Here is a 27,478-nt window from a genome sequence, read left to right as displayed (position 1 = left end):
TGTATTACTTAATTACATTACCCCTTATTTCTCCAAATACATTCCTGTATAAGCCCAACAACATATTTCTTTTTCACTACCAGAAGAATTATTCATTTATTAGAGAAAATTAAGGAAAAACTATGATAAAAAAAGTTAATTAAAAACTACAGGAACAATATCCAAAACCACTGTATAGTTGGGAGCTTACATCTATGTGTTTATTTCCCATGTAGACTCTCCGTAGTGATACTGCATTTTGACTTTTAACAAGCTTTCTACATAATTACGTTTATCACTGAAATTTGACAGCTACTGCTTGTAGCTTCCCAAGTTCTTGGGGTGTTAGTGGAAATAATAGGACAGAAATAGTTACAAGAAAAATGTGCTTGTTTTGATGAGGCTTCATCACTTTAAAAGTACATTCTTGTTCATGCCTCATAATTATTCGTATTATTCTTAGAAATGTTTATGAGGAAGAAAAGTAAGTCACAGGGAACACTAATTGATAGGCTATTATTTTTCTTAGTATTTGGTCAGACAGCTAATATGCTTTAAAGAAGATACAGAATAAGAAATATTTCCATCTTAAACAGAGAAGTACATTTATAAACTGACATATGAGGATAGTTTTACTAGCATGTTTTATTACACCTTAAATGTAGGAGTGTATGGAATGTGGTTCAAAAGTAAAATATGCAATCATGTATTATTTTGTACATGAATACTCAAACCCAAATATGCTGGTCAGTGTGACCATTATATTTCTGTTATATTCTTATGTTTCTAAAAATCTATGAATATAATTGCAAGTTGAATAAGACATATCAGTCATGTCATCAATCAAAAGAAGTAATATTTTTTATTTCATTCATGTCTTTAAATGATGTCTATTTGAATACCAGGAATAGAGAAAGACACTTTATTACATTTTTTCTCAAAACTTTCCTCTGTTTTCATGTCCATTCTTCTAACCCAAGCATTTTGTGATATTCATTTAAAGTATTGAGAAGAACTATTAATGGGCTCAGAAACTCTCTTTGTGCTTCATAATAGGAACAGATTGTTTAGAATAGTCTTCTTTAAACTGTTTGCATCACAACATAATCCCCAAATGTACAGAAAACAGCTCTTCGGCCCCATATTCAGGGCTCTCCTTTAATAATTTCATTTACTTGAATTTGTTTTCTCCCTTCCATTTTTCTCCCCATCACTCCAGTTAAGTCTATTCAATGCTCATCTTAAGACATATTATTTGAATTAATTCTACCTCTGTGCTTTCTCATGTGTCATTCAACTCATCAGAAATGTCTTTCTTTTGACTGTAGTTATGTGTCCAAGAGCTTCTTCCACACTGAAGAGATAAAAGAAGACTTTCAGCTTAATTCCATGTCATGCTGATCATTCCGTTACTGGACAACGATCCACTGTCTGAAGCACCATAAGCCAAACTTGGGACACTAGCTTTTGCAAAAAAAAAAGATTTATTGCAAGGCTGACCATCAAGGAGACAGGAGACAAAGCTCAAATCCTCAAATCCGTTTCCCTGAATTCAAAGGCAGTGCATAATTTATTCAGGAGGTTTATGCAGATTTAGTAGAGGTTAGGCATATTCAATAAAATTGGTGAAATTAATTGGAAATTAACAAGATTGGGGCAGGACTTCTGTCCTGCATCTGCATAGAATGTAGAAAGTTAACATGCAACTTTATACAATGTATGCCCTAACAATGGCTCTAACCCCTGCCCAGTTGAAGACTTCATGTGGTAATGAGGAAAGGTAAATTGAGGACATCTGAAACGTTTCTGTACATGCCTCCCAGTCCTACTTAGAATGGTTCTAGCTACAGTTGCAACTGCTCACAGCTCCTTGAATTCCGATTGGCTCTAAAAATTAGCCTGACACATTTTGTTACTTTATTCTTTTGGTGTCCTCAGCCTGGAGGTTCAGCTTGTAGTAACCCTGTGAGGTACAATTTCCATTCTATCATTGGGCAATTCTTTAGTTAGTAGGGTTTTCTTAACATATTCTTGATATACTCTGATGCTCTTTACCTGTAATTCAACTTTAAGCTCATAAATTTGCATAATTATCACTTAGTGATTCCGAAACATGGGTTACATTAGAATTACCACAGAAGCACTTTAAAAATACAATTTCCAAGACACCCCACCCCAACCCAGGCCCTCCAAAATGAAATATCTAGCTTTTACACTATATAGTCTATCATTTTAAACCACTTAGTTGACGTATAGTTGACTTACAAAATACCATATATATCTTTAATGTATACAACTTGATGGATTTGTGGATAAGCATACACCAGCCTTCTTGTAGAACAGAAGGAACCAGCAGAATATACTGCCTACAAAATTTAAGCAAAAGCATTAAAATGGATCAAAAGGGTCAAAGAAATATTTAGCTACTTAGCAATTATTTATTAATTGTTGAAGGATCTTGGAATGTATTATTTTTTAATGAGAGAAAGACATCAAAAGGCTAAATCTGAGGACTTGAATGCATGAAACATAAAAATGCTGACCTATGATGGAATAGAGTTTTGTAGACCCAACAAAGAATATCCCAATAAGAAAACAATTAATTAGTCATTAGGTCTATAAAAGTTAAGTGTCGGACTCTTCATACAATGCTTTTTCTTTTGAATTGATACTACACATTTCATTTCTTATTTGCTAATTGCTTGCCCAGATTTTTTCCTCAGCAACCCACTGATGCCTCTTCCTCAACAGAAGTACAATGTTATAACTCTTAATTAGCAATTAATGTAAATTTTGGAGCATAACTTCTGTTCTATGTCCTTTCCACCTTCCCTGCTTCACTTCCCTTAAAATATGGTTCCTCAGGTAGTATTTTCAGTTTTTAATTTTAAGAAAATAAGTAGCTTCTGGAAAGAACTTTCACCACTTTGCATGCTTTGACTATCATTACTTTGCATAACATTCAGCGTTAGGCAATATTTCTTAGAGGCTAAGGGCTCAGGGGAAATCTGCCAGGAACTTACTGAGTCAGGTAACAAATGAGAACTTGTCTTTCCCTCTGCAGAACACGTTCTTGATGAAAATTCTACCCACAACCCCTGCAGGCAGTTCCACCCAGTCGACGGGAAGCAATACTCTCACCTGCCTTCTCCCTTCAGACCTCTCTCTGTGTGAAGACAACAGGAGTCTGTAACTGCGGTGGGGATCTGTCAGTGGCGGCAAGTTCACAGTGTTCTCCTCTGAATTACTGGTACTGAAAGTAACAAAGTGTCTGCAAACTTGTTTTGATTTTGGCCTCTAAGCTGTCACAGAAAGTTATAAAATTTCCAGAATCTTTTTGCCAGCAGAGGCAAGTCTTTCAGGCAGAGTGCTGTTGGGAATGGATGCACCCCCTTGGGAAGGGTTACAGTAAATGCAACCCCTTTCCATACAAGTTGCACTTTTATGGTGGACCAAAGGAAGGACTCATTCTGTCTTTTCAGTATTAGTAAATTAAGAATTGGGTTTGTGTATAGAATTGTCTTTCCTTTCTTTGCAAGGCAGTAAAAGAGAAGGGCAAAGGCCAGGGAGCCTGGCAGCCAGCATCGGATCCTGGTTCTGACTTACTAGACAGGTGGTCTTGGACAAGTTACTTCAAATCCCTGTGTTTCTCTTTCTTTGTCTGTAAATGGGAATAAAAATAAAAACAATACATTATAAGCTTGTTGTGGGGATTAAATAAATATATTTAAATATATTCAAAGCAATAATATATTTAAATATATTTAAAGTGATTAAATGTATTCAAATATATTTAAACACATTGAAATATTTTAAAGTGATTAAGGTAGTGTCTGACACATAGACAACAATCATTAAGTCCCTATTGAGACTGAACATCACACACACAGAAGCACCTCCCACCCGCAAAGTGCCAGTCATGAAGATTACTGTGAACAATGATTCAAGTCAGCCAAGCACGTGCAGAGGCCCCTCTCCAAAACGATTTCCCAGATTTAATAATCTAGAGACAACTTTAAAAAGGAGATATCACAAGTTCTATATAAAGATAAGATAGGAAAAATGAGGCAAGAAATTGAGGGAAAAAAAGAAGGCTAAGAAGATATCAGCTGTAAATAACAGGCTGTTTAACTAATAGAGATTTAAATTTAAATATATCAAACATTTATTACCTCCTTTGGGGCAAAATTTGAGGAAGGTTCATTGGTTCAGCGACTCACCAAGGCCATTAAGGAGTTCACTCCATTTTTTTCTGCTCTGATTTTTGGTGCAGCAATATTGTTTGTCTTTTTGGTCACAGTTTGGCTCCTCAAGTACCAAAGGTTATTTCTTCTCAAAAATATCTCAGTTTGAAAGAAAGGAGACAGCAGAAAAAGAATTTTCTTCTGAATCAATCTCTCGCTCTCTTCCTACCAAGCAGCAACATTATTCCAGTTGCTGTACCTGGAGACACTCCTCTATCGGTCGTCAGTCAGATTTGGTTCCTACTTCTCAATGCTAGACCCAAGTAGGGATCTGTGGTTTGTCCTTTAGGCTCTCCCCCGTGTGGCTGGCGTCCTCATTACCCCAGCTGCTAGACATTTGGTGGCTGTTGGCTCTTGGATGAATTCAGCTCTGAGAATTTCCTCCAGATCAGAGAGCCTGGTAAGTTCCTCCTCCTCTTTAGGGGCAGCTCCATGCCCGGTAATGCGCACTGGGTGGTATGAAGACCTGGCTCCCTTGCCTTAAAGGAGGCGAATTCAAAAACACCATCCCAACACCAAAGCTCCATGTGAGCTAAACTTTTACTTGGACCCATAACAATTCCATTCTTCTGCCTGGACAATCCTGATTCCTTTATCCTCCACTTGTGCTGACTTCGAAAGTCTTCCCCAGTCAGCCCCCTACAGACAAACCTCCGTCTCAAGAGTCTGTGTTTGGGAGAATGTGACCTCTGGACACTAGGCACCATGGTAATGTATGTGGCTTAAAAAAATGATGGTCATGTGAAAACATCCTGAGGCCAGAGCAAAACAAAAGATCTCTAAATTTAGAAGTAAGTGAGAAGGCTCTTGGGTGAGCAACTACAAACACAGAAGGATGCATTTTTTCAAGGTATTTTATTTTGAACATTGCATTGTATCAGAGGGATGGGGAGCAGAAAGTTGTGAACAAGATAAAATGTTGAAATATTATTCTTTGGTGCAGTAAAGAGACAATGAGAGCTCTCAAAGACCAGTGACCAGCAACAATGTAGCATTCGCTAAAGAAAAATTCAGAGATGTCTGAGTGCTTCTCAAACTTCAATGTGTGCTGTGTCCTCTGAGGATCTTGTTACCATATGGATTCTTACTTAGTATGTTTGGTAAGACCCAACATTCAGCTCTTCCAACAGACTCCCAACTATGCCAGTGTAGTTATTCTGACAACACTTAGAGTAGCAAGGTTCCCGAACAAGCTTTCAACTTCCCATTCAATGCTCCTAAACTGGAATGTCCTTTATGCCCCATTCTCTATTAAAATTAGGACCAGAGAAAAGACCTTAGTTTTCTGTCCAAAATAAACTGGAGAGAAGTTCCAGTGAAAAGATAAGTAACAGAGTGGCATTGTTCGTCTATAGTCTTTTATTATCTAGAAAATATATTTCTCAGTTCCCCATTACCTGCCATACTTATTTTAACACAGAGACATCTTGCAAATGGAAACATTAAATCCCAGACTTTCCTGTGCCTTGAGGTAAGGCAAGTAGCTGAGGTTGCCAAGCCCTCCTTGCCTGCTTATAATTTGAGGGACAATGTAATTATGTGAGCAGATCAACTATTGAATACATATAAAGTAAAATGTAAACTGAGAATTGATTATTTAAGCAAAAAAATAAAAGAAGTCTCCCACAAAGAGACATTACATACCACAATGTAAATTTCCTTCATTTTTCTTGAAATGTACTAAGAGAGTCACATTTTCCTCAAGTAAAATCCCTGAATATCTGCACAGCCTGGGATATTTTTTAAAAATATAAGCATTGATATTTTATCTACACGTGCGATATGCTACATTTTGGTAAAACAGAATTGAAAAGGTATAAAGGAATTCTTAACACAGTGATTATATGACCAGACATGGACTGACATCAGCATTTAATCAATGTTGAATCAGTTAATAAACATTCACTAAGGACCCAGTTGCAAATTAAGGCACTATTGGCAATATACATTGGACAGGGAAACTACAAGAAGTCAGTCTAACCATCTTCTATGAAAACAATGTATATTTAATTTTTGAATACTGGTAAGAGGCTAGGACACTCTGTTTCTGTTTTCTTAAGTCCACAACTGGAGAATTTATCAATAGCATTTTCTTATCTGTAGCAGTATCTCAGCCAAGCCTGTATTAAAGCCAGTAAAGAAATTGTTTTCATTTTCATCCCTATTTTCTCCAGTTTCTTCTTGCCTCTTTCTTCTTAATATTAATTCATCGCTATAACAGTAGTGTTAAGCAAAGGGTAAACATGGGGTATTGCTTTTCAGTAATAAGTGATAAGCTCAGAACCATAAAATAATTTTTAAAAATATAAAATGCCTTCAGATTGTCTCCTTGGTTGTGGACATATACTCAATAAGCTCATCAGTTAATTTTTGATTTTCTACCTACTTTTCCCCCCATCCTTTGATGGTCTTTCACTGAAAAGAATCTGTGTGTGTGTTTTATATGTTTCTTTTATTTCCTTGAGCTCAAATGAAGTCCTTTTTAACTTTGTCACTTTCTCTCCCCACATCCTCACTGACCCTGCCTTTCTCTCTCTTTTTGGCTGTTGGAGGATTCCATTCTCTGTATGCCATAATATCTAAAAACTTGCACTGGAATTGACAATAATAAAGCAAATTATTAGAGTTGTTATCAAAGAAAGCCCTGACTTTTCTAGGATGAATATTATGATGAATGATGTACTGAAGGAAAAGAAAATCATAGACTCAGATTCAAAATCATAGCATTTAATAGGATACTAAAGAAATAAAATCTGATAAGAAGTCATAGCTGATTGCAGACTATTCAGGATTTGTGGTGGTTCATAGTTTTTTTCCGGGTGTGATACATATGAATGAGTTTGTTCAAAGTAAATAGCTTTCCACCTGGGATTTAAAAACATAGTTTAAACAATAAATAAATATATGTATGTATATGTAAGTATATAGATAGAACTAAACAAACATAAATATATATACATACACAAGTACATATAAATTTGTATAAATATGTGTACATACAGATTTAATTACCAATTATTCATTTAAAAAGATGAAATTTTTAAAAAGTGAAAGTTATAAAAGCCACATATACATAACCATAAATTCTTTAATGCTTTTTTAAAGAAATTAATAAAATCTTAATAACTATCAGAACTCTTATCTAGTACACAGAGCTAGTCAAACCTTGAGAACAACCAGAGACTTGTCTTTGCTTTATCTCTTTAGGTTTTCATTTTCTTACAGATGTATTTTCAATGGTTTCAATGTATGTAATTTTGTTACCTTTTCCAGTACTTTGCTTCCTTTTACTGGGAAACTGGAACACTGTTAATGTTGTAAGAAACAAGGGCATATTCATCTGGAAAGTAAAGCAAAAGTTCATCCTTCTTAAATCTCCAACTGTCTACATAAATGGATTATGTCAGGGAATAGAGATACATTAGATCTAACTAACATTTCCAATAATTTTGCAAGAGTCAATCACTTCTCCATTTCCTAAATCCAGAAACACTCTATTAAAGTTTAAGACACTAGATGAAGTGATTCAGTTAGCAAATGACAGAGCCGGGATTCAACGACTTCTTGACAAACTTTGTATGACATCCACAAAAAACTAATAGCACTAACCTTCCTGGAAACACTTTTATGGTTTTTACAACATCTTAGTAGTTGTTCTGGTACCTAATCTATCAAGATTTTCCTATAATATTTCAGAATATTGTCTATTCCCCTTCTCAAATCAAAGTTCATGGAGGTAGCATGAAATGTAAGACTTGGTGTTAACAACACCAAGAAGACCTGCAAGCCTAGCAGAGTTTGGATTTCACATTAAAGGGGAACTTTTTGACATTATATCAAAAGAATTTTAGGTGTTGAAAAATTCTGGGAACTGGAAAATGGCCCAGTCAGAAAATATACCATGGAGATACACACACACACACACACACACACACACATATATATATATTATAGTCAATATATGTAAATGAATATATAAAGTAAAACAAAGTATTATGCAGTCTCTGAAGACTGAGGATAATTTTGGTAAATTTAGTAGCTCAGGGAGTCTTGGATGCTGTTGCTTGCTTACCTTTTTCATAATAATCATAGACCATGACTGGGGCTGGCTGAATGTTGGACACAAGGTTGGTTTGTTCAACAGAGAAAGTGAATCTGTTTGCTGTGCCAAAAACCTGTAAAGACAGAAATTATAAATAAACCAGAGCAGGTCTGCAAAAAGAAAAACCACTGGGCGAATTACTTCCAGAAGTTCATGATTTACCCAATTAAATAACTTCAGGGTATTAATTTCTTACATAATAACAGAATGATGAGTTAGGTATACATTAAACATCAAATTGTATACAATTTTAAGTTCCATTGCACATACTGAGGTACAAGGAATCTAGCTGAAGGCATCCGGGTAATGTAGGCATTAATGTGAATTGTAATAATGTAGACATAGAAGAAACTCATGCCAGCCTTGATTGAAGTTCAAGTCAAACTATAAAAGAACTATACATCTACTCTGTAACCAGACTATGCTAGATGCTGTGATGAATAAATAAGGAAATAATGTTTCTAAATTTGACATTCATCTAGCAAGTTAATCAAGGCATATATAAGATAACTGAAATAACAGGGAGAAGATAGATTATAAGTAGGATGGAAGAATACTCATCATCTTTGTGCCCCATATTTTTTGACAAACCCTATCATGTAAACTTTCAAAGCATCCAATTACCCTCAGAAGAAAAAAAAGAAAATCCTAAGAAGAATTGCTCCACTTACATTTTCCAGGTAGAAAACAACATGGCCACTCCTGACTTCCGTCTTCATCACTTGGCCATTGTTTTCAAGCTTTGAAGGAATTGGCAGGGAGGGATGATGGGGGATAGACATTAATAAAGAGTACTCTGCCAGGATGGAAAAGCTTTATGCTTTTTGTTTAACCAATTATCAGAAGTCTATTTTATGGGATGTCCCCTTGTGCCATGATATTTTTATACACACAAATAGGAGCTAAATAAATAATGAATTATGGGAAATAATGTCTACTAATTGCTAAAAATTAAGAACACCATCCCTTCAGTCAGTATTACAGCAAAAGTAAAAATGTGAACTCAGAATAAGTTTGTTTAAGGGAAGAATCCCATGGCTTGGTTTTGCTGATGAATCATTTCATCAATAGACTATTGCTTTTTCTGTGCCTCAGGATTAGGCTTATTATTTACCTTCTCAATGGATGCCATGACTGGAGTAAATCCTGATAGCATTTTTACATCAACAAGGACCATATTTGAGTTATTGCGAATTCCAGTATATCTGAAATTTAAAAACAAAACCTCTAGTTTGGATATCAGTTTTAGAAAAGTGACTTATCTTTGGGCAATGGTGGTGGGTACATAGAAGCCAGTTGGCTGTAAGTCTGGAGAAAATGCAAAAGCTGAAGAGGAAACATCTGAGGAGAGTCATTCTCAAACATCTGAAAATAGGCACAACTAGAGCAATAATGGATGGGATGGTACAAAGCAGCATAAACTGGAGTGAAGAATGAATTATCTGGACCTAGAATCTCCCCAAACTCTGATTTTAGGCTCACCTGAGGCCTCAAATCAGAACTTATAAACGAAGCTTATACATTTATATTACATATACTTACATGAGCCTTAGATTTGCACAACACTTAAGGACATCTTTGTTTAGAAAGCAAGATATTGGTAGAATCATAGAATAGACATATCTCCAAGAGATCTTCTAGGTTATGTCCTTGACTCTGGATGGATTTTTCAGACAATGAAGGTAAGTGTTCCACAGTGTTATTTAGTTCTTAGCTCTTGTGTCCAAGAGGCTTTCATTTGGAAATCATAAGAAAAACCCCTCATCTAGTTCTATTCGGGGTTTCTCCACATGTTAACCAGGGCTAAAACTCTTTGGCATCTATGAATTATATATTTTAATTCAGGAGAATTATTTTGTCTTTCCACTCTGAAAAATAGAAAACCTAAATTTTTTCTCAGTATGGTTATAAATTAATTGATGTAGGTATTCTCCTCTATTCCCATTTGTGTTTGTCTTTAGGAGGAAAAACAGGATCTCCACTGTCGAAATTTGACGGTGCTTTCGTACAAAACAATGGAAGCCTTACTGGAATATGAGTGTGGCAGAAGCTTTCAAGTTATACTTGCATAATTCCAGCTCTGGTTTAAGTTTAAGATGTACAAAATTGTGGTATGTGAACACAGAGAGATATAAAGTGACTATGCTATTGAAACATCACCACCCATGTATGAGCTCATCACGGTCACCATCATTAATATTTTGGTATTTTGCTGCTGTTTAAAATAATTCTTCTCTGATTTGTTATGCTGTCTCTAACCTGGGAGTTAGTATCAAAAGAGAACACTCACTTGAGGGTTATTGTCAGGTCAAAATTACTCTGGAATGTATCTGAGGAGTTTTTCTTTACCATTTCCAAGGAGAGGGAAAATCCAGATGCCTTCTTAGGTAGTATCACGTTGTATCTTAGGGTAGCCTGGAAAGGATAGCAAATCATATGAAAATCCACCCATTTATCCTGTAGTAAAAATGGAACAACTTAGTGTTTCTCTATGTCAGTAGTAATGCACTTTATTTTATGTCTTTAGCATAAGGGAATAAGGTAAGTTTTTTAGTTTTCAGAAGACACAGAATATTTAACAACAAAATTTAATGAAAATACCGGAAAACGTTCTAACAGTGACATTCCTCAAGAAACTTCTCGGTTACCCAGATAAACTTAAGCATAAGTACCTCCTCATGAAATAACTTGCATTTCAGCTATTGATTAGAAGATATCAATGAGAGAAAGAATAGAGAAAAGCACAGAAACAGGCAACTTGGTGAAATAACAGTCTATCTGTAACTGAACAGATTGTCTGACTATTTTACTAGCAAACACTCATCTCTCCCTCAGGTAGATTTCTATTACCTGGATGAAGGCACAGCCTTGTCCTTCCACATTTACTGTGTATTGTCCATGTGCTTTTGTCAATTCTGAACGTTGGACCAATAAGCGATTGTAACTGTTAACCTGGAAAATCTCACTGGATTCTTCACTGCTAAAGGTGACAGTGTTTTGATCATTAGAGAAGGTTAACTTCATGTAGTGGGTTATGGCAAGAAGACAAACTGCAGTGTCCTGCAGGAACAGTAAAGGAACCCCCAAACTCTGTTATGGCACAATATCAGCCATCATTGGACCATGAACTTTAAATCAATCCATAAGCATATTCCCCAGGAAGGTCAATCAAACACCAAGAAACAATACCCTACACAATAGGAAAATAGCTTTGCTTGCACAAGTTGTTTCCATTTAATTTTCTTCAATAAATATTAATTAGATTTTTAGCTTTCCAAATAATTTCATAAAGTATAATCTCTGCTGTTGAAAATAGTGCCAAATCCTTTCTGAAAAATAAATGTTATCACTTGGTGGCCTTGGATAAAGCTTCTGCCAACCTGTCTTCAAAGAAGAGAAGGATGCTAGAAGATTCACTAACACGGTTTTACTCAGAAACTAGGACTAAAACAAAAGTGAGGAGGGAAGTAGATTCTTCTCATGGGAATGAATTTCTTTGCACTTAAAAATTTGTTTCCTTTTAAGGAAAGACATAAATCATTGTTTTCCATACTCATTCCTTCTGTTTCTCATTCCTTTCATTTGTTTTTCCCAATGTGGAGACCACAAAAATAGGGAGAAATCTTTCTTCTTGGCTGATGTGCAGTTTGACCATAGTTAGCAGATTTCTGATTTACCATGAAGACTCTAGTGCTTATGACAATATCTGTTCTAGATTTACAGTCTACTTTTACTGTATAAATAGAGATACAAATTGGGCACAAATTCTTTGAAAAGGGGTCTTCTTTTATTCATTTATACAGAGAGAATTCTTAGTGTTGTGTCTGATATACAATAACTGCCCAATAAATGATTATTGACTACATAAAGTAGGGTTTATGATACCAAAAATTCTTCATCTGAGGAGGTATTTTATATGATTACTTTTGCTATCTATGTTATTGTAGCATAGCATCATTTGCATTAAATACATTGTTATTAATATCAGGCCCATGTCAGTCACCTGAGTGGAAGAGAAGCCCCCGTGGGAATTCATCTGTTGGGCAAGCCACTGCACAATCTTACTAGCATAGGTGAGGTCAGGAGTTTTCTTGGAAATGACAGCCAACAGCACATAGCACGTCTTCTCAGTTTCTGCAGAAGGTGCCCGGGGACTAAAGGATGGGGATGTTTCAGTATTGGGTTTCTTTGCTCTTTCCCAATATATCACATTATCTGAGAAAAAGGAAGAATTTTCAGATAGTCCCTATAAAGAGCATTGATTGCACATAAGAACAATTCAAATTCCATTTTTGGTCCCTATTATGAGCTGAACTGTGTCCTTTCAAAATTCATACATTTAAGTCCTACTCCCCAGTACCTCAGAATGTGACTCTATTTGGATAGGGCCTTTAAAGAGGTGATTAGGTAAAATGAGGTCATTGGTTGGCCAAAATCCGGTATGACTGGTGCCCTTATAAGAAGGGGATATTAGAACACAGTCAACACACAAACCCTGGGTGAACACATGAGGACACAGAGAAATGGTGGCCACCGCCAGCCAAGGAAAGATGCTTCTGGAGAAGCCAACCTGTAGACACCTTTGTCTCGGACTTCAAGCCTACAAAACTGTGAGGAAATAAATTTCTGTTGCTTAAGCCTCCCAGTTTGTGATATTTTGTTATGGTAACCCTAGCAAATGAATAGACTCGAATAGCAATTTCCTGAGATCAAAAGTTGTATGTGATTATGTTTCATAACGAGTTCTTTTCGTCAAGGGCAGCGCCACCAGGCTTAACTTCCTTTACTTCATTCATTTGAAAAGAAACTAGCAGAAAAGATAAAGAGAGAAATAGAAAATGTATAATGTTCTTTAAAGGTAAAGGGGCACTGGGAATTACCTAAGAGAAGCAGAAATAGGCTAGTAAAGAGAGGGCTTCTATTATGACAGCTAAGTAGGCGCCTTCAAGGTCATCTCCATTAACAATGGGGATAATAGTACTTGCTTCTTTTTGTAGCAGATTGATCCAGGATCTGGAGTAAGGACTCTACTTGCTCCTCTTTTCCAGCTAATGCAAAAGCATAAGCTAGAATTGCATGATTATAGCCATTAGTGACACCATTTTCCAGCGCCTCCTCTAGGCAAAAGAGCCCATTTCGTACAGCAGGAAACTAGTGATGAAGAATAATATATTTTAAAATAGCACCTAAATACCTTGTAAGCTTGCTGGATATTTAAACTAATCATTCTTTAAGACGCATATATATCCTTAAAGTATATTTTATATACAAACCTATTCATATATACACATATACTTTATAAATATCATTGAAATTCACTTTTAGTGGCAATGTTACTATCTGAGAAATAAAAATTTAACTATTATGGGAAATGGAAGATTTTTCTGATCAGTAATATTTTAACTAATAATATAAATTTCTTGTATTGGCAAAGCACACAAATTTATTTTTAGACCTAAGATGTTTTACTGTAATGCTTAAAAGAGAGGCTTACATTTCTAAAGATGATTGTTAAGATATACTAATGACCCTGAAAATTCCTAGTATCCTAGTTAAGGTATTGATTTTGCAATCAGAAAAATTTGAATTTTGGATTGGGAGGTAGTTGAGATGAACCACACTTAAGCTGACAATGTTTACATAGTGAATTGGTTAGAAAAACAGAATACTAGGTCATGGCTATACTTAGAACAGGGTTTCTTAATCTGAAATTCACGACTGAACTTCAGGGAATATATAGTACTTGTCATAGTATGAAAAACGTGTGTGTGTGCATATGCATATCTGTCTAAGAAAAAAACAGTGTTCATCAAAGATTACTGTGAATTGAAAAAGCTTTGAGTGGAATCAATTTAAAGAGTGGTAATGAGTTAATGTTCTCTTGATGCTTCTTTCAGTCTAAGAATTTCAAATCACTCTGAATCTACAGTCTATTGTGATTGTGCCTTCAGCTAACTGATAGATAATGGGAATTAACTAAAAGATAATAGGAATCCGTACAGTGGAATTGCGGCCAGTTGCAAGGAATGCTCCAACAATATATGCAGTGAATAAAATGTCCTCTTCATTTCCACCCTAAACACAAATACAGAGTATTAGAGCACAAAAGAATAGCTATTCCAAAATGAAACTAGGTATGAAAAAAATACTGAAATATCATTATTCATATCAATATCAATATCAAATCTCATTATTCATTAAAAAAATTCAAAATGTGTAGTTTTCAAATTATATGGTTAATAACCATGTTATATGAGCAAGAATCCATCAAGATCCAATATAGTAATAAAGTGAAACATGCAATTAATCTGAGGTACATTTAATGACATATAATTATATTTGTGTGGCCTGGTATTAAGCATGAATTCCAAGCAATTCATATGACTTAATTTTTACTCTATTTGGTATTAATTTAGAAAAGCAAAGATAATTTCTGATGGGGTGAAGCAGAAAGTTGCTTGAAGTTTCCGGAACATCCTCTAAAGAATATCCTAACTGAATAACAAGAGTCAGGCCTCCTAGATTCTTACAATGTAAAAGTAAAAAGACATTTATAAGTTATGTGGTTTGCAAACTGTGCCTAAAAATCCCATGGGGAACTTAAGAATTTAATAAACCAGTACCCACACAAGACATTCTGATTCAAAAAGGCAGGAATAAAATACAGAGGAATGAATTTTAATGGACATTCTAGTGATACCCATGCAAATAGCTCTCAGATGACATTTGGGGCACATTAATATAGTATAAACCTCTCATTTTATCTATGCTAAGAGAAGGGCAACCTCTCTCTCCTTCAGAAAAAGAATATTTGTGAGGAGCTCAGTTTTCAAGGTGTAAATTACTGTAAATGGTAGACACTCAAATAAGATGTGGGGCGCCAGAGCACACTGAAATTATAAGCATTGTATCACTATTCACCTGCAATGTAGGTTTTCATTTTTTCCTTGCGTCTCTCCCTCTCAACTCAAAACACATGCACACACACACTTAATTATGTAAAAAGGACTGGGTAATATTAGACAAACTGAAATAATGATCAGTAATGAACCCAAGAAGAAGAAAGGTGTGGGTAACATGAAAAATTCTCATTTTCTACATAGGAACGAAAGCTCTTCTCCATCAGGGTCCTCCTGTTGTACAGAATAGGTTCAGAACAACTTAAAGACAGTTTCCTACACCACATAATAGTAAAGCAACATACACATTAAAATACTATACAAAGTTGTTAGCCATCCACATTTTGAAGTGATTTGCTTTACATTCCAAGATCCAAGAATGGGAGTGTTGATTAAGAAGGATCTAGAGAGGCGGAGCCAACATGGTGGCGTGAGTAGGACAGTGGGAATCTCCTCCCCAAAAAATATATATTTTTGAAAATACAACAAATACAACTAATCCTAAAAGAGAGACCAGAAGACACAGGACAAGAGCCAGACTACATCCACACGTGCGAGAGCCCAGCACCTGGTGAAAGGGGTAAGATACAACCCCCGGCCCGGCGGGACCCAAGCACACCTCCCCCAAGCTCCCGGCAGGAGGGAGAGGTAGCTCAGGACTGCTAAACACCCAGCTCCAGCCACCCACATGTGTGGAAGGCTGGAAACAAGGGAAACAGGGCAGCAAGACCTCTGAGCAGGTTCCGAAGCTGATGCCCCTGTGACAAAGAAAAGCGAGTGCTCTTTGAAAGTCTTAAAGGGACAGGGCCGTAACAGCTGGATGGATACAACACAGGTCACAGCCCAGTGGCTGGAAATAACAGGGAAAACAGGGCACACTAACTCCCTCTGCAAAAGCTCTGAGACCCCTCATGGAGGTAAACAGCCAAAACGGCCCCCCGGTCCATGACCCCTCCGGGCGCTGCAAAAGCAGAGAAGCAGTCTAAGGCAGACCATGCCCTCAGAAAGGGAGATTCCTCCACACCAGCCAGGCAAGACACAAAGACCCAGTCTACACGCAATTAGCCAATACAAGCCACTAGAGGTCGCAGTTGTCCCAGTAAAGAAAGGCCAGTAGCAAGTGAAAAGTTTGACCCTCCCAGCTGACAGTCAATAGCACCTGTCAACATGAAAAGGCAAAAAAATATGATCCAGACAAGACTAACCTAGACAGCTTTGGCATCTGCTACATCTTCCCCTGAGAAGGAACTTGGGGAGATAGATTTAACCAGTCTTCCTGAAAAAGAATTCAAAACAAAAGTCATAACCATCCTGATGGACTTGCAGAGAAATATGCAAGAACTAAGGAAGGAGAATACAGAAATAAAACAAGCTCTGGAAGGACTTCAAAACAGAAGAGATGAGATGCAAGAGACCATTAATGGACTAGAAAACAGAGAACAGGAACGCAGAGAAGCTGATGCAGAGAGAGATAAAAGGATCTCCAGGAATGAAAGAATTCTAAGAGAGCTGAGTGACCAATCGAAATGGAACAATATCCGCATTATAGGGGTACCAGAAGAAGAAGAGAGAGAAAAAGGGATAGAAAGTGTCTTTGAAGAAATAATTGCTGAAAACTTCCCCAAACTAGGGGAGGAAATGGCCTCTCAGACCACAGAAGTACACAGAACTCCCATGACAAGGGATCCAAGGAGGGCAACACCAAGACACATAATAATTAAAATGGCAAAGATCAAAGACAAGGACAAAGTATTAAAGGCAGCCAGAGAGAAAAAAAAGGTTACCTACAAAGGAAAACCCATCAGGCTATCATCAGACTGCTCAACAGAAACCCTACAGGCCAGAAGAGAATGGCATGACATACTTAATGCAATGAAACAGAAGGGCCTTGAACCAAGATAACTGTATCCAGCAAGATTATCATTTAAATATGAAGGAGGGATTAAACAATTCCCAGACAAGCAAAAGTTGAGGGAATTTGCCTCCCACAAACCACCTCTGCAGGGCATCCTACAGGGACTGCTCTAGATGGGAGCACCTCTAAAAAGAGCAGAGAACAAAACACCCAACATATGAAGAAGGGAGGAGGAGGAGTAAGAAGGGAGAGAAATAAAGAATCATCAGACCGTGATTATAATAGCTCAACAAGCTAGTTAAGTTACACAGTAAGATAGTAAAGAAGCTAACCCTGAACCTTTGGTAACCACAAACTTAAAGCCTGCAATGGCAATAAGTACATACCTTTCAATAATCACCCTAAATGTAAATGGACTGAATGCACCAATCAAAAGACACAAAGTAATAGAATGGATAAAAAAGCAAGATCCATCCATATGCTGCTTACAAGAGACTCACCTCAAATCCAAAGACATGCACAGACTTAAAGTCAAGGGATGGAAAAAGATATTTCATGAAGACAACAGACAGAAGAAAGCAGGTGTTGCAATTCTGGTATCAGACAAAACAGACTTCAAAATAAAGAAAGTAACAAAAAGATAAAGAAGGACATTACATAATGATAAAGGACTCAGTCCAACAAGAGGATATAACCATTCTAAATATATATGCACCCAATACAGGAGCACCAACATACCTGAAACAAATACTAACAGAACTAAAGGAGGAAATAGAATACAATGCATTCATTCTAGAAGACTTCAACACACCACTCACTCCAAAGGACAGATCCAACAGACAGAAAATAAGTAAGGACACAGAGGCACAGAACAACACACTAGAACAGATGGACCTAATAGATATCTACAGAACTCTACATCCAAAAGCAACAGGATATACATTCTTCTCAAGTGCACATGGAACATTCTCCAGAATAGACCACATACTAGGCCACAAAAAGAGCCTCAGTAAATTCCAAAAGATTGAAATCCTACCAACCAACTTTTCAGACCAAAAAGGCATAAAACTAGAAATAAACTGCACAAAGAAAGCAAAAAGGCTCACAAACACATGGAGGCTTAACAACACACTCCTAAATAATCAATGGATCAATGACCAAATCAAAATGGAGATCCAGCAATATATGGAAACAAACGACAACAACAACACAAAGCCCCAACTATTGTGGGACACAGCAAAAGCAGTCTTAAGAGGAAAGTATATAGCAATCCAGGCATATTTAAAAAAGGAAGAACAATCCCAAATGAATGGTCTAATGTCACAATTATCGAAATTGGAAAAAGAAGAACAAATGAGGCCTAAGATTAGCAGAAGGAGGGACATAATAAAGATCAGAGAAGAAATAAATAAACTTGAGAAGAATAAAACAATAGCAAAAATCAATGAAACCAAGAGCTGGTTCTTTGAGAAAATAAACAAAATAGATAAGCCTCTAGCCAGACTTATTAAGAGAAAAAGAGAGTCAACTCATATCAACAGTATCAGAAATGAGAAAGGAAAAGCATGACGACCCCACAGAAATACAAAGAATTATTAGAGAGTACTATGAAAACCTATATGCTAACAAGCTGGGAAACCTAGGAGAAATGGACAACTTCCTAGAAAAATACAACCTTCCAAGACTGACCCAGAAAGAAACAGAAAATTTAAACAGACCAATTACCAGCAACGAAATTGAAGTGGTAATCAAAAAACTACCCAAGAACAAAACCTCCGGGCCAGATGGATTCACCTCGGAATTTTATCAGACATACAGGGAAGACATAATACCCATACTCCTTAAAGTTTTCCAAAAAATAGAAGAGGAGGGGATACTCCCAAACTCATTCCATGAAGCTAACATCACCCTAATACCAAAACCAGGCAAAGACCCCACCAAAAAAGAAAACTACAGACCAATATCCCTGATGAACGTAGATGCAAAAACACTCAACAAAATATTAGCAAAATGAATTCAAAAATACATCAAAAGGATCATACACCATGACCAAGTGGGATTCATCCCAGGGATGCAAGGATGGTACAACATTCGAAAGTCCATTAATATCATCCACCACATCAACAAAAAGAAAGACAAAAACCACATGATCATCTCCATACATGCTGAAAAAGCATTTGACAAAGTTCAACATCCATTCATGATAAAAACTCTCAGCAAAATGAGAATAGAGGGCAAGTACCTCAACATAATAAAGTCCATTTATGATAAACCCACAGCCAACATTATATTGAACAGCGAGAAGCTGAAAGCTTTTCCTCTGAGATTGGGAACTAGACAGGGATGCCCACTCTCCCCACTGCTATTTAACATAGTACTGGAGGTCCTAGCCATGGCAATCAGACAAAACAAAAAAATAAAAGGAATCCAGATTGGTAAAGAAGAAGTTAAACTGTCACTATTTGCAGATGACATGATACTGTACATAAAAAACCCTAAGACTCCACCACAAAACTACTAGAACTGATATCAGAATACAGCAAAGTTGCAGGATACAAAATTAACACACAGAAATCTGTGGCTTTCCTATACACTAACAATGAACCAACAGAAAGAGAAATCAGGAAAACAACTCCATTCACAACTGCATCAAAAAGAATAAAATACCTAGGAATAAGCCTAACCGAAGAAGTGAAAGACTTTTACTCTGAAAACTATAAGTCACTCTTAAGAGAAATTAAAGGGGACACTAACAGATGGAAACTCATCCCATGCTCATGGCTAGGAAGAATTAATATCATCAAAATGGCCATCCTGCCCAAAGCAATATACAGATTTGATGCAATACCTATGAAATTACCAGCAACATTCTTTAATGAACTGAAACAAGTAATTCAAAAATTCATATGGAAACACCAAAGACCCCGAATAGCCAAAGCAATCCTGAGAAAGAAGAATAAAGTAGGGGGGATCTTACTCCCCAACTTCAAGCTCTACTATAAAGCCATAGTAATCAAGACAATTTGGTACTGGCACAAGAACAGAGCCACAGACCAATGGAACAGATTAGAGAATCCAGACATTAACCAGACATATATGGTCAATTAATATTTGATAAAGGAGCCATGGACATACAATGGGGAAATGACAGTCTTTTCAGCAGATCGTGCTGGCAAAACTGGACAGCTACATGTAAGAGAATGAAACTGGACCATTGTCTAACCCCATATACAAAAGTAAACTCAAAATGGATCAAAGACCTGAATGTAAGTCATGAAACCATTAAACTCTTGGAAAAAAACATAGGCAAAAACCTCTTAGACATAAACATGAATGACCTCTTCTTGAACACATGTCCCCGGGCAAGGAAAACAACAGCAAAAATGAACAAGTGGGACTATATTAAGCTGAAAAGCTTCTGTACAGCAAAAGACACCATCAATAGAACAAAAAGGAACCCTACAGTATGGGAGAATATATTTGAAAATGACAGATCCGATAAAGGCTTGACGTCCAGAATATATAAAGAGCTCACATGCCTCAACAAACAAAAATCAAATAATCCAATTAAAAAATGGGCGGAGGAAATGAACAGACAGTTCTCCAAAAAAGAAATACAGATGGCCAACAGACACATGAAAAGATGCTCCACATCCCTAATTATCAGAGAAATGCAAATTAAAACTACAATGAGGTATCACATCACACCAGTAAGGATGGCTGCCATCCAAAAGACAAACAACAACAAATGTTGGCGAGGCTGTGGAGAAAGGGGAACCCTCCTACACTGCTGGTGAGAATGTAAATTAGTTCAACCATTGTGGAAAGCAGTATGGAGGTTCATCAAAATGCTCAAAACAGACCTACCATTTGACCCAGGAATTCCACTCCTAGGAATTTACCCTAAGAACGCAGCAATCAAGTTTGAGAAAGACAGATGCACCCCTATGTTTATCACAGCACTATTTACAATAGCCAAGAATTTGAAGCAACCTAAATGTCCATCGATAGATGAATGGATAAAGAAGATGTGGTACATATACACAATGGAATACTACTCAGCCATAAGAAGTGGGTAAATCCTACCATTTGCAGCAACATGGATGGAGCTGGAGGGTATTATGCTCAGTGAAATAAGCCAAGCGGAGAAAGAGAAATACCAAATGATTTCACTCATCTGTGGAGTATAGGAACAAAGGAAAAACTGAAGGAACAAAATAGCAGCGGAATCACAGAACTCAAGAATGGACTAACAGTTACCAAAGGGAAAGGGACTGGGGAGGATGGGTGGGTAGGGAGGGATAAGGGGGGGAATAAGAAGGGGAGTATTAAGATTAGCATGCTTGGGGGGAGAAAGTGGAGGGCTGTACAACACAGAGAAGACAAGTAGTGATTCTACAACATTTTGCTATGCTGATGGACAGTGACTGTAAAGGGGTTTATAGGGAAGACCTGGTATAGGGGAGAGCCTAGTAAACATAATATTCGTCATGTAAGTGTAGATTAATGATAACAAAAGAAAAAAAAAGAAAGAAAGAGAAGGGGGATTACTCCCTGATAGGATAAAACTAACTGTAAATCAAAATTAATGCATGCTTTAAATATCCTTAATTTTGACCACTTAAAGGGTGTCAGATAATCGGCTTTGGAGGTACATTTTTCTGATAATATTCCTTTCTCTTAAAAAAAAAAAAGCAGTTCCTGTGTGGTGACCTCCAATGAGTTCTACACAATGGTATAAAGGGCATATAAAAGTGTAGGCAAAGGGTCTGTTTGTGTTTATACAGAGGATCAAAGCCTAATTTGGCTACCCAGAAAATGAACTAAGATACGATATGAAAAAGAACTTCCAACATCAGCACTCTCTGGAAGACTCATACCAGAAGATGATCATCAAAAAACCCCAACAAAGATCCATGCGCTGCTACAGCTGTAGACTCCCTCATCCCACTGATTCCTGGACTTGCCATGGGAATGAGGAAGGAGATATCTAAGCTGGCCTGTGCATACCGTAAAACAACAAATTTGACTGGATCTATACGGTTGGAACTCAACCAAGAATTAGGAGAAGTGCAAATTGTAGCGTTCCAAAATCTTACAACTACAGACTATCTACTGTTAAAAGAACATATGGGATGTGAACAGTCCCCAGGAATGGGTTGTTTTAATTTGTCTGATTTCTCTCAGACTGTTCAAGTTCAGTTGGACAATATCCACCATATCATAGATAAGTTTTCACAAATGCCTAAGGTGCCTAACTGGTTTTCTTGGTTTCACTGGAGATGGCTGGTAATTATAGGTCTGCTTTGGTTATGTAACTGTACTCCTATTATGTTAATGTGTGTGTGCAATTTAATTAGTAGTTTAAAACCTATACATGCTGAAGTTACTCTACAAGAAGATATGTCAAAGAAATAATCAATCTTCCCATGTTTTCTTCCACCTGCTACTTCTATAGCTTTTCTTCTTCCTTCCTAATTATAACCCTTAAATAGAATTCGTGCCTCATATCGAATTTACCGAGTATCATAATTCTTCCGAGTGGTAAAGATACCTCAAGACAAATGCTGGGCATAGAAGCCACAGGGCATAAATATGCAAAGAAGTAAAAAGCTAACCTTTTCAAACAATAAGGCTTCTCTCTCACTTACCAACTTTACATTTCCCTGTATGGCCCCGGAAGATGACTGGTTAGCCAGAGACGGGTAAGATTCCTCAAGGGAGGAACAACCTAAGACAGGCACAGTCGCAGGGGGGCCATCGAGTGAGAAATTGGGGATCAACAGAGGTGAGGCTTAGAACCTCACCCCCGCTGTTTTGAGAGAAATCTTCTGCATCCATGGATGTTTTATTGCCTTTGTCTAGCTTGGATTAACACATAGTCTACAGGCACACACCTGATCATCTACATTTGCTCTCTTACAACACTAAACTGTTTTCTACCTTTATCTTGCATCTACCTACCACTTCAGCATTTTATTAAAAATAATAATAATAAAGAGAGAAATGTGGTATCCACATATAAATCAAGTATAAAAATCATACGAATATTCATATTTGAACTGATTGTTTATAGTTCATAATGCATGAGCAAAACCGAAAGTTTCTATGATGACTGCCCTTGTACTGTTCACCATGTAACTTATTCACTATGTAAGAATTTGTTCTCCATGTAAGAACTTGTTTGTCATGCTTCAGAAGATTGGAGACTGACAAAAATTAGGCTTGGGGTGGATTAATGATTGTGCATTGAGCATTGACTCCCCTGTACAGAATTCTATTGTTGTTAACAACCATTTGATCAATAAATATGAGAGATGCCCTCTCAAAAAAAAAAAAATAGAAGGATATAGAGAAAAAGCAGAGGATTATCAGGGGATGCTAATATATTGTGATCAGGGATTGTGTTTTCAGAGGGAAACACGCAGGTCACAGGAATAAAGAACACAGAGGGTGGGCTGGAGGGGGCAGCTATCTGCAAAGAAAGGAAGTCAGAAGGAAAGGAGAATGCCTGGTGATCTGCCCAAATAGAGAAAGGGAAGGGTGGGTACTGCCAAGGAATGCTCCATCCCATTTGTGTTCTGAGCTAGGGAAAGCTGGACCCTCCTGCTTGGGAGGGTAGTGGAAGAGTGCTTCACTGAAATGATGTAATTGCTAGATACTCTCCCTGAACTTTTTTGCCTTCCATGACTAGGAATGAATGACCTAATCAGGCCCCCTCCCTTAACACATTGTCTAGCTCCAAATTTATGAATGTTTCCTCTCTGGGTTCATTTTCTCTCCTCCTTCTCCTGTTTCCACTCTATCTACCAAAGGAGACTGGTCCTATGGAAGGACCAAAGGCAGTAAGGCAAACAGTAGATTGATAAGGACTTAAATCTAGGCTGTGGTTGACACTCATGCAGCAGGAATGATGCTCTTGACCAATAATATACCACAGGCCTATGACTATAGCAGGTGCAGAAAGGAGTAATATTCACATGAAAACACTCATTCTCCAGATTAGTTAGGCCAGGGGTAGGGAAGGAAGGCAATGCAAAGAACCAAGGAGAGCCTTTTTGGTTAATCTCTCACCTCCCAGGCATTGTTGAACAGCTTGCCATCACTTTTAAAGCAGCCATTTATTTTCTGTTTGCTTGAAAGCCAGATCAAAGTCTGCTTTTGAACTTGTTCATCAATGAAAACATATTTCTTCATTCCCTCAAATGTCTTAAAAGTAAGAGCACTGAGCCTGTAATGCAAATCAGCAGTTAGACAAGAGTTAGACAAGAAAGAAATGAGGATGCTATTTACTCAGCAGGTTCGTCACCACTGCTTACTCTGGGAATGAGGCATCCAATCTGGCTATTTGACTACAATGAGTCTGCTGATGGTGGCTCTTTCTTTTGGGTCAGTAAAATGTTGTGAGTGGTAATATGTGAAAATAAAAGTGAAGACAGAATGGACATAATTAGATGCTTTGGGGCCTTCTGGTTTTCCTTTCCTGAATCTGGAAGGGCCTCTGAGAAGTGTAGACTAACAAATACCATTTTCCACAGAATTAACAAGCTCTGGAAGGATAGGGGGTGCCATTAAATGACCAGACTCCTAAGCAAATTGCCTTATTAGAACTGGAATAATCCATACTTTAATTTTATCTGACCCATCTCAGTAAATTTACTTTGAAACCCATGTTGTTTTCAAATCCCCACCCAACTCACCTCCCTCTCTGCCCTCCCAGCCCCTCTTCAGATCATGCCTATATCATTTAAAATAAAAATTTCATCTCTCACCATAGGCTTCCTTTCTGATTCCTCTGCCAAAACACACTATATGAACCATCAGAGTTTTTGAAAGACAACTGCTTTTGATAACCTAAAATACAATATTGTAGGACATTATTTTTTCAATCTAAGAAAGAAGAAAAAGGATGGTGCAGCACCAAGTCCTGGGTTTTGGTGTTAGACAGACATAAATTACTGGGAGGGATCATTTCAGTTTTAATTTCTGAAATGCAGGTTTTCTACCCATAGTAAAAAAAAATAACTGCTACCTTATAGGGTTTTAATGATAAATAAGATTACATGTGACTAAGCCTAGCTCAGCTGGCACTTACTAATTATTTAATGCCTTTTCCTTAAGGTTATTTCACTCCAATCTTATCTTTCTGAAAAGAAAACCCACAGGAATTCTACCCTTGGCCTTTCCTTGATAGAACATTTTACAAGGTTTATACATCATTTCATACATATAAATCTAATATTTCACTACAGTGAAATGCAATTGAGCAAACAAATACAGAAGTTGAAAAGTGAAAGTAGCTTGGCAAAATACTACATGTTAAAAAACCTGAGCTCATAATTTGAAATGTTACTGTCCTAAATCAATGACCACATAGATACTGAAGTCCACAAACAAAAAAAATTCTAAAATTCAGAGTACTTCTGTTCAAATCCACTCTTTTCTCCATGAAACCATGACGTGATAACAGCTTTATGACATGTTGGTACTAGTGACAATTGGTTTCATTTATTATGAGCAGAACATACTTAATCATCTCACCATTCGATAAGAAAGAGAAAGCCTTAGATTTAATTTCCTCTGTCAGTTGTTGAGTAGATTGCAGATAGTCAAGGACATAGGTATCTGATGCTAGTAGGGCAATATTTTGCTCTCCACATCCATAGGGCATTTGGAGAAGATTCTCCAGATTCTGCATTGCAAGTCCTAGAATATCCCCTAAAAAGAGGAAAAGCAGAAAGTTACTGTTACTTATAACTAGCATTTCAGCATTAATTAAAGGTGAAAACAAGGAAAGCTTTCATGAAGTAATTCTAAAGAAGAGACAAGCACGAAGCATGAAGTTAATGGGCTGCTGGTACGAACAGGATTTCTGAAAATCCATTACCAGAGTGCAGGGTGTCGTGGGGTGGTTAGGAAAGTGTGTGTGTTTGCTTGCTTGCTTACTGGTTCATTCTTGAAAAACTGACCTTATGAACTGTAAACTGTAATCCATCCCTCCCCAAAAGTGTTAATGTCAGTGACAGACAAAGAAGTTGCCTTTTGTAAAACAGATTTCTCCTATTACTGAGTAAATTCCCAGCATCTTTAATGAGCAAAGTTTATTCTGATTCTCCAAGGGGGTATTTAATGTTTCAGATTAATTGCTATATCAGAACCCTTTGTTTCCTAAACACCAGTTATCATCCAGCAGAACAATTGTTTCCTAGGTGCACAGATTTGAAAATGGTACCGTAATCCCCTCAGATCCCATATGAAATAAGAGAATAATCCTCAATAATAACTTCCAATTGATAGTTTAGGAAAATCTCTCCATCCTGATATTTGAAGAATTTTTTTTGAGACCACCTCAGTCAAGATATTCAAGTCATTGCGAAACACAAAATTTAACCAACTTACCCACAACAGTGAAGAAGGCCCTGGCTGATCCATTTACTACATTGTCTGGCAAATCCAAAGCTACTTGCTTGGAGGCTTTGGTACCTGCAAAGAAAATATTAATAAAATAAATAATGTGATGGTTTCTTTTTATAAGCAATGGCATGAGTTTTGTAGGACAAACATATGGGAAATATACTCTGTTATTTATTTTTATTTTACAAGTTGCTTGTTAGAAGAGATGAAATTGAGAATATGATCTAGTTTAGAATAACAATATATTCATGAAATGGTATGCAAATCTGTGGGTTACATAATGGCCTCCCATTCTCCATTAGTTTAGTACCTAACCACTTACACATGAAGAAAATGTAAAAAAAACCTCCTATGACATATAAAACAACACCCACAAAACATAAAGCTTGGAGACTTCTAATAAGTTTTAAAATCAGATCATCAACCAGATGAAAACAATACTGCTGATGGTCATAAAGGCAACTGAGGGGCAGTGATTTATTTATGGGTTGCTTTGCTGCAAGAGTATGAAAACAAAGGTTATATCATGTGCTAGGTGGGCATAATCCTGATTTCCCGCTGTCCACATTGTATGACAGTCATATGGCACGAGGAGCTAAAAGTACACAAGGTGGGGGGAAAACTCCGAAGTAGACCAATGTCATAGGTGAACTAAAAGCAAAAAAAAATCTCATAGAAAATACCTTTTTTTTTTTTTTTTGCTAAAATTATACAATGAAGTTAAGGCATGAAATAAAATAATCCTCCATTGGGGGTTGAGAATGAAGTCACTGAGGTGCTCATCATGGCAAGTGGACTAACAGGGAAGGAGAGGAAATACACTGATCCTGCTGATAAATTTTCAAGGATTGTCTTGACCACCCACAACATCCTTTTACCTTTTGTGCAGATAAGGAAACTCTGAGTCACTTCTTTTTCAACACCTTCAGGCTGTCAGAGAGTAAACAAAAACAAGCACAAAATAATGAATCAGGGTCATCTTTCC

General features: G+C 37.0%; 1 protein-coding gene across 1 annotated transcript in view; it reads right to left on the bottom strand.

The window, feature by feature from the left end:
* Positions 1–6,934: 6,934 nt before the first annotated feature.
* The window catches only part of LOC108407333 (ovostatin homolog 2-like), a 46,934-nt gene continuing 26,390 nt past the window's right edge, over positions 6,935–27,478 (bottom strand). Inside the window, exons 22-36 of the mRNA XM_017676618.3 lie at positions 27,372–27,423; positions 26,479–26,562; positions 25,621–25,797; positions 24,852–24,933; positions 24,154–24,310; positions 14,326–14,400; positions 13,311–13,476; positions 12,329–12,540; positions 11,176–11,385; positions 10,616–10,740; positions 9,440–9,530; positions 8,997–9,065; positions 8,296–8,398; positions 7,488–7,563; positions 6,935–7,088 (exon numbers count right to left, since the gene is read on the bottom strand). Coding sequence (XP_017532107.3) covers positions 7,511–7,563; positions 8,296–8,398; positions 8,997–9,065; positions 9,440–9,530; positions 10,616–10,740; positions 11,176–11,385; positions 12,329–12,540; positions 13,311–13,476; positions 14,326–14,400; positions 24,154–24,310; positions 24,852–24,933; positions 25,621–25,797; positions 26,479–26,562; positions 27,372–27,423 — 1,656 coding nt within the window. The 3' untranslated portion in view covers positions 6,935–7,088; positions 7,488–7,510. The remainder of the gene's footprint in view (positions 7,089–7,487; positions 7,564–8,295; positions 8,399–8,996; positions 9,066–9,439; positions 9,531–10,615; positions 10,741–11,175; positions 11,386–12,328; positions 12,541–13,310; positions 13,477–14,325; positions 14,401–24,153; positions 24,311–24,851; positions 24,934–25,620; positions 25,798–26,478; positions 26,563–27,371; positions 27,424–27,478) is intronic.

The sequence above is a fragment of the Manis javanica genome, chromosome 15 (genome assembly GCF_040802235.1).
Source record: "Manis javanica isolate MJ-LG chromosome 15, MJ_LKY, whole genome shotgun sequence".
Lineage (NCBI taxonomy): Eukaryota > Metazoa > Chordata > Mammalia > Pholidota > Manidae > Manis > Manis javanica.
The sequence above is the reverse complement of the archived record's forward strand: the minus strand, read 5'-3'. Positions and strand labels throughout refer to the sequence as shown.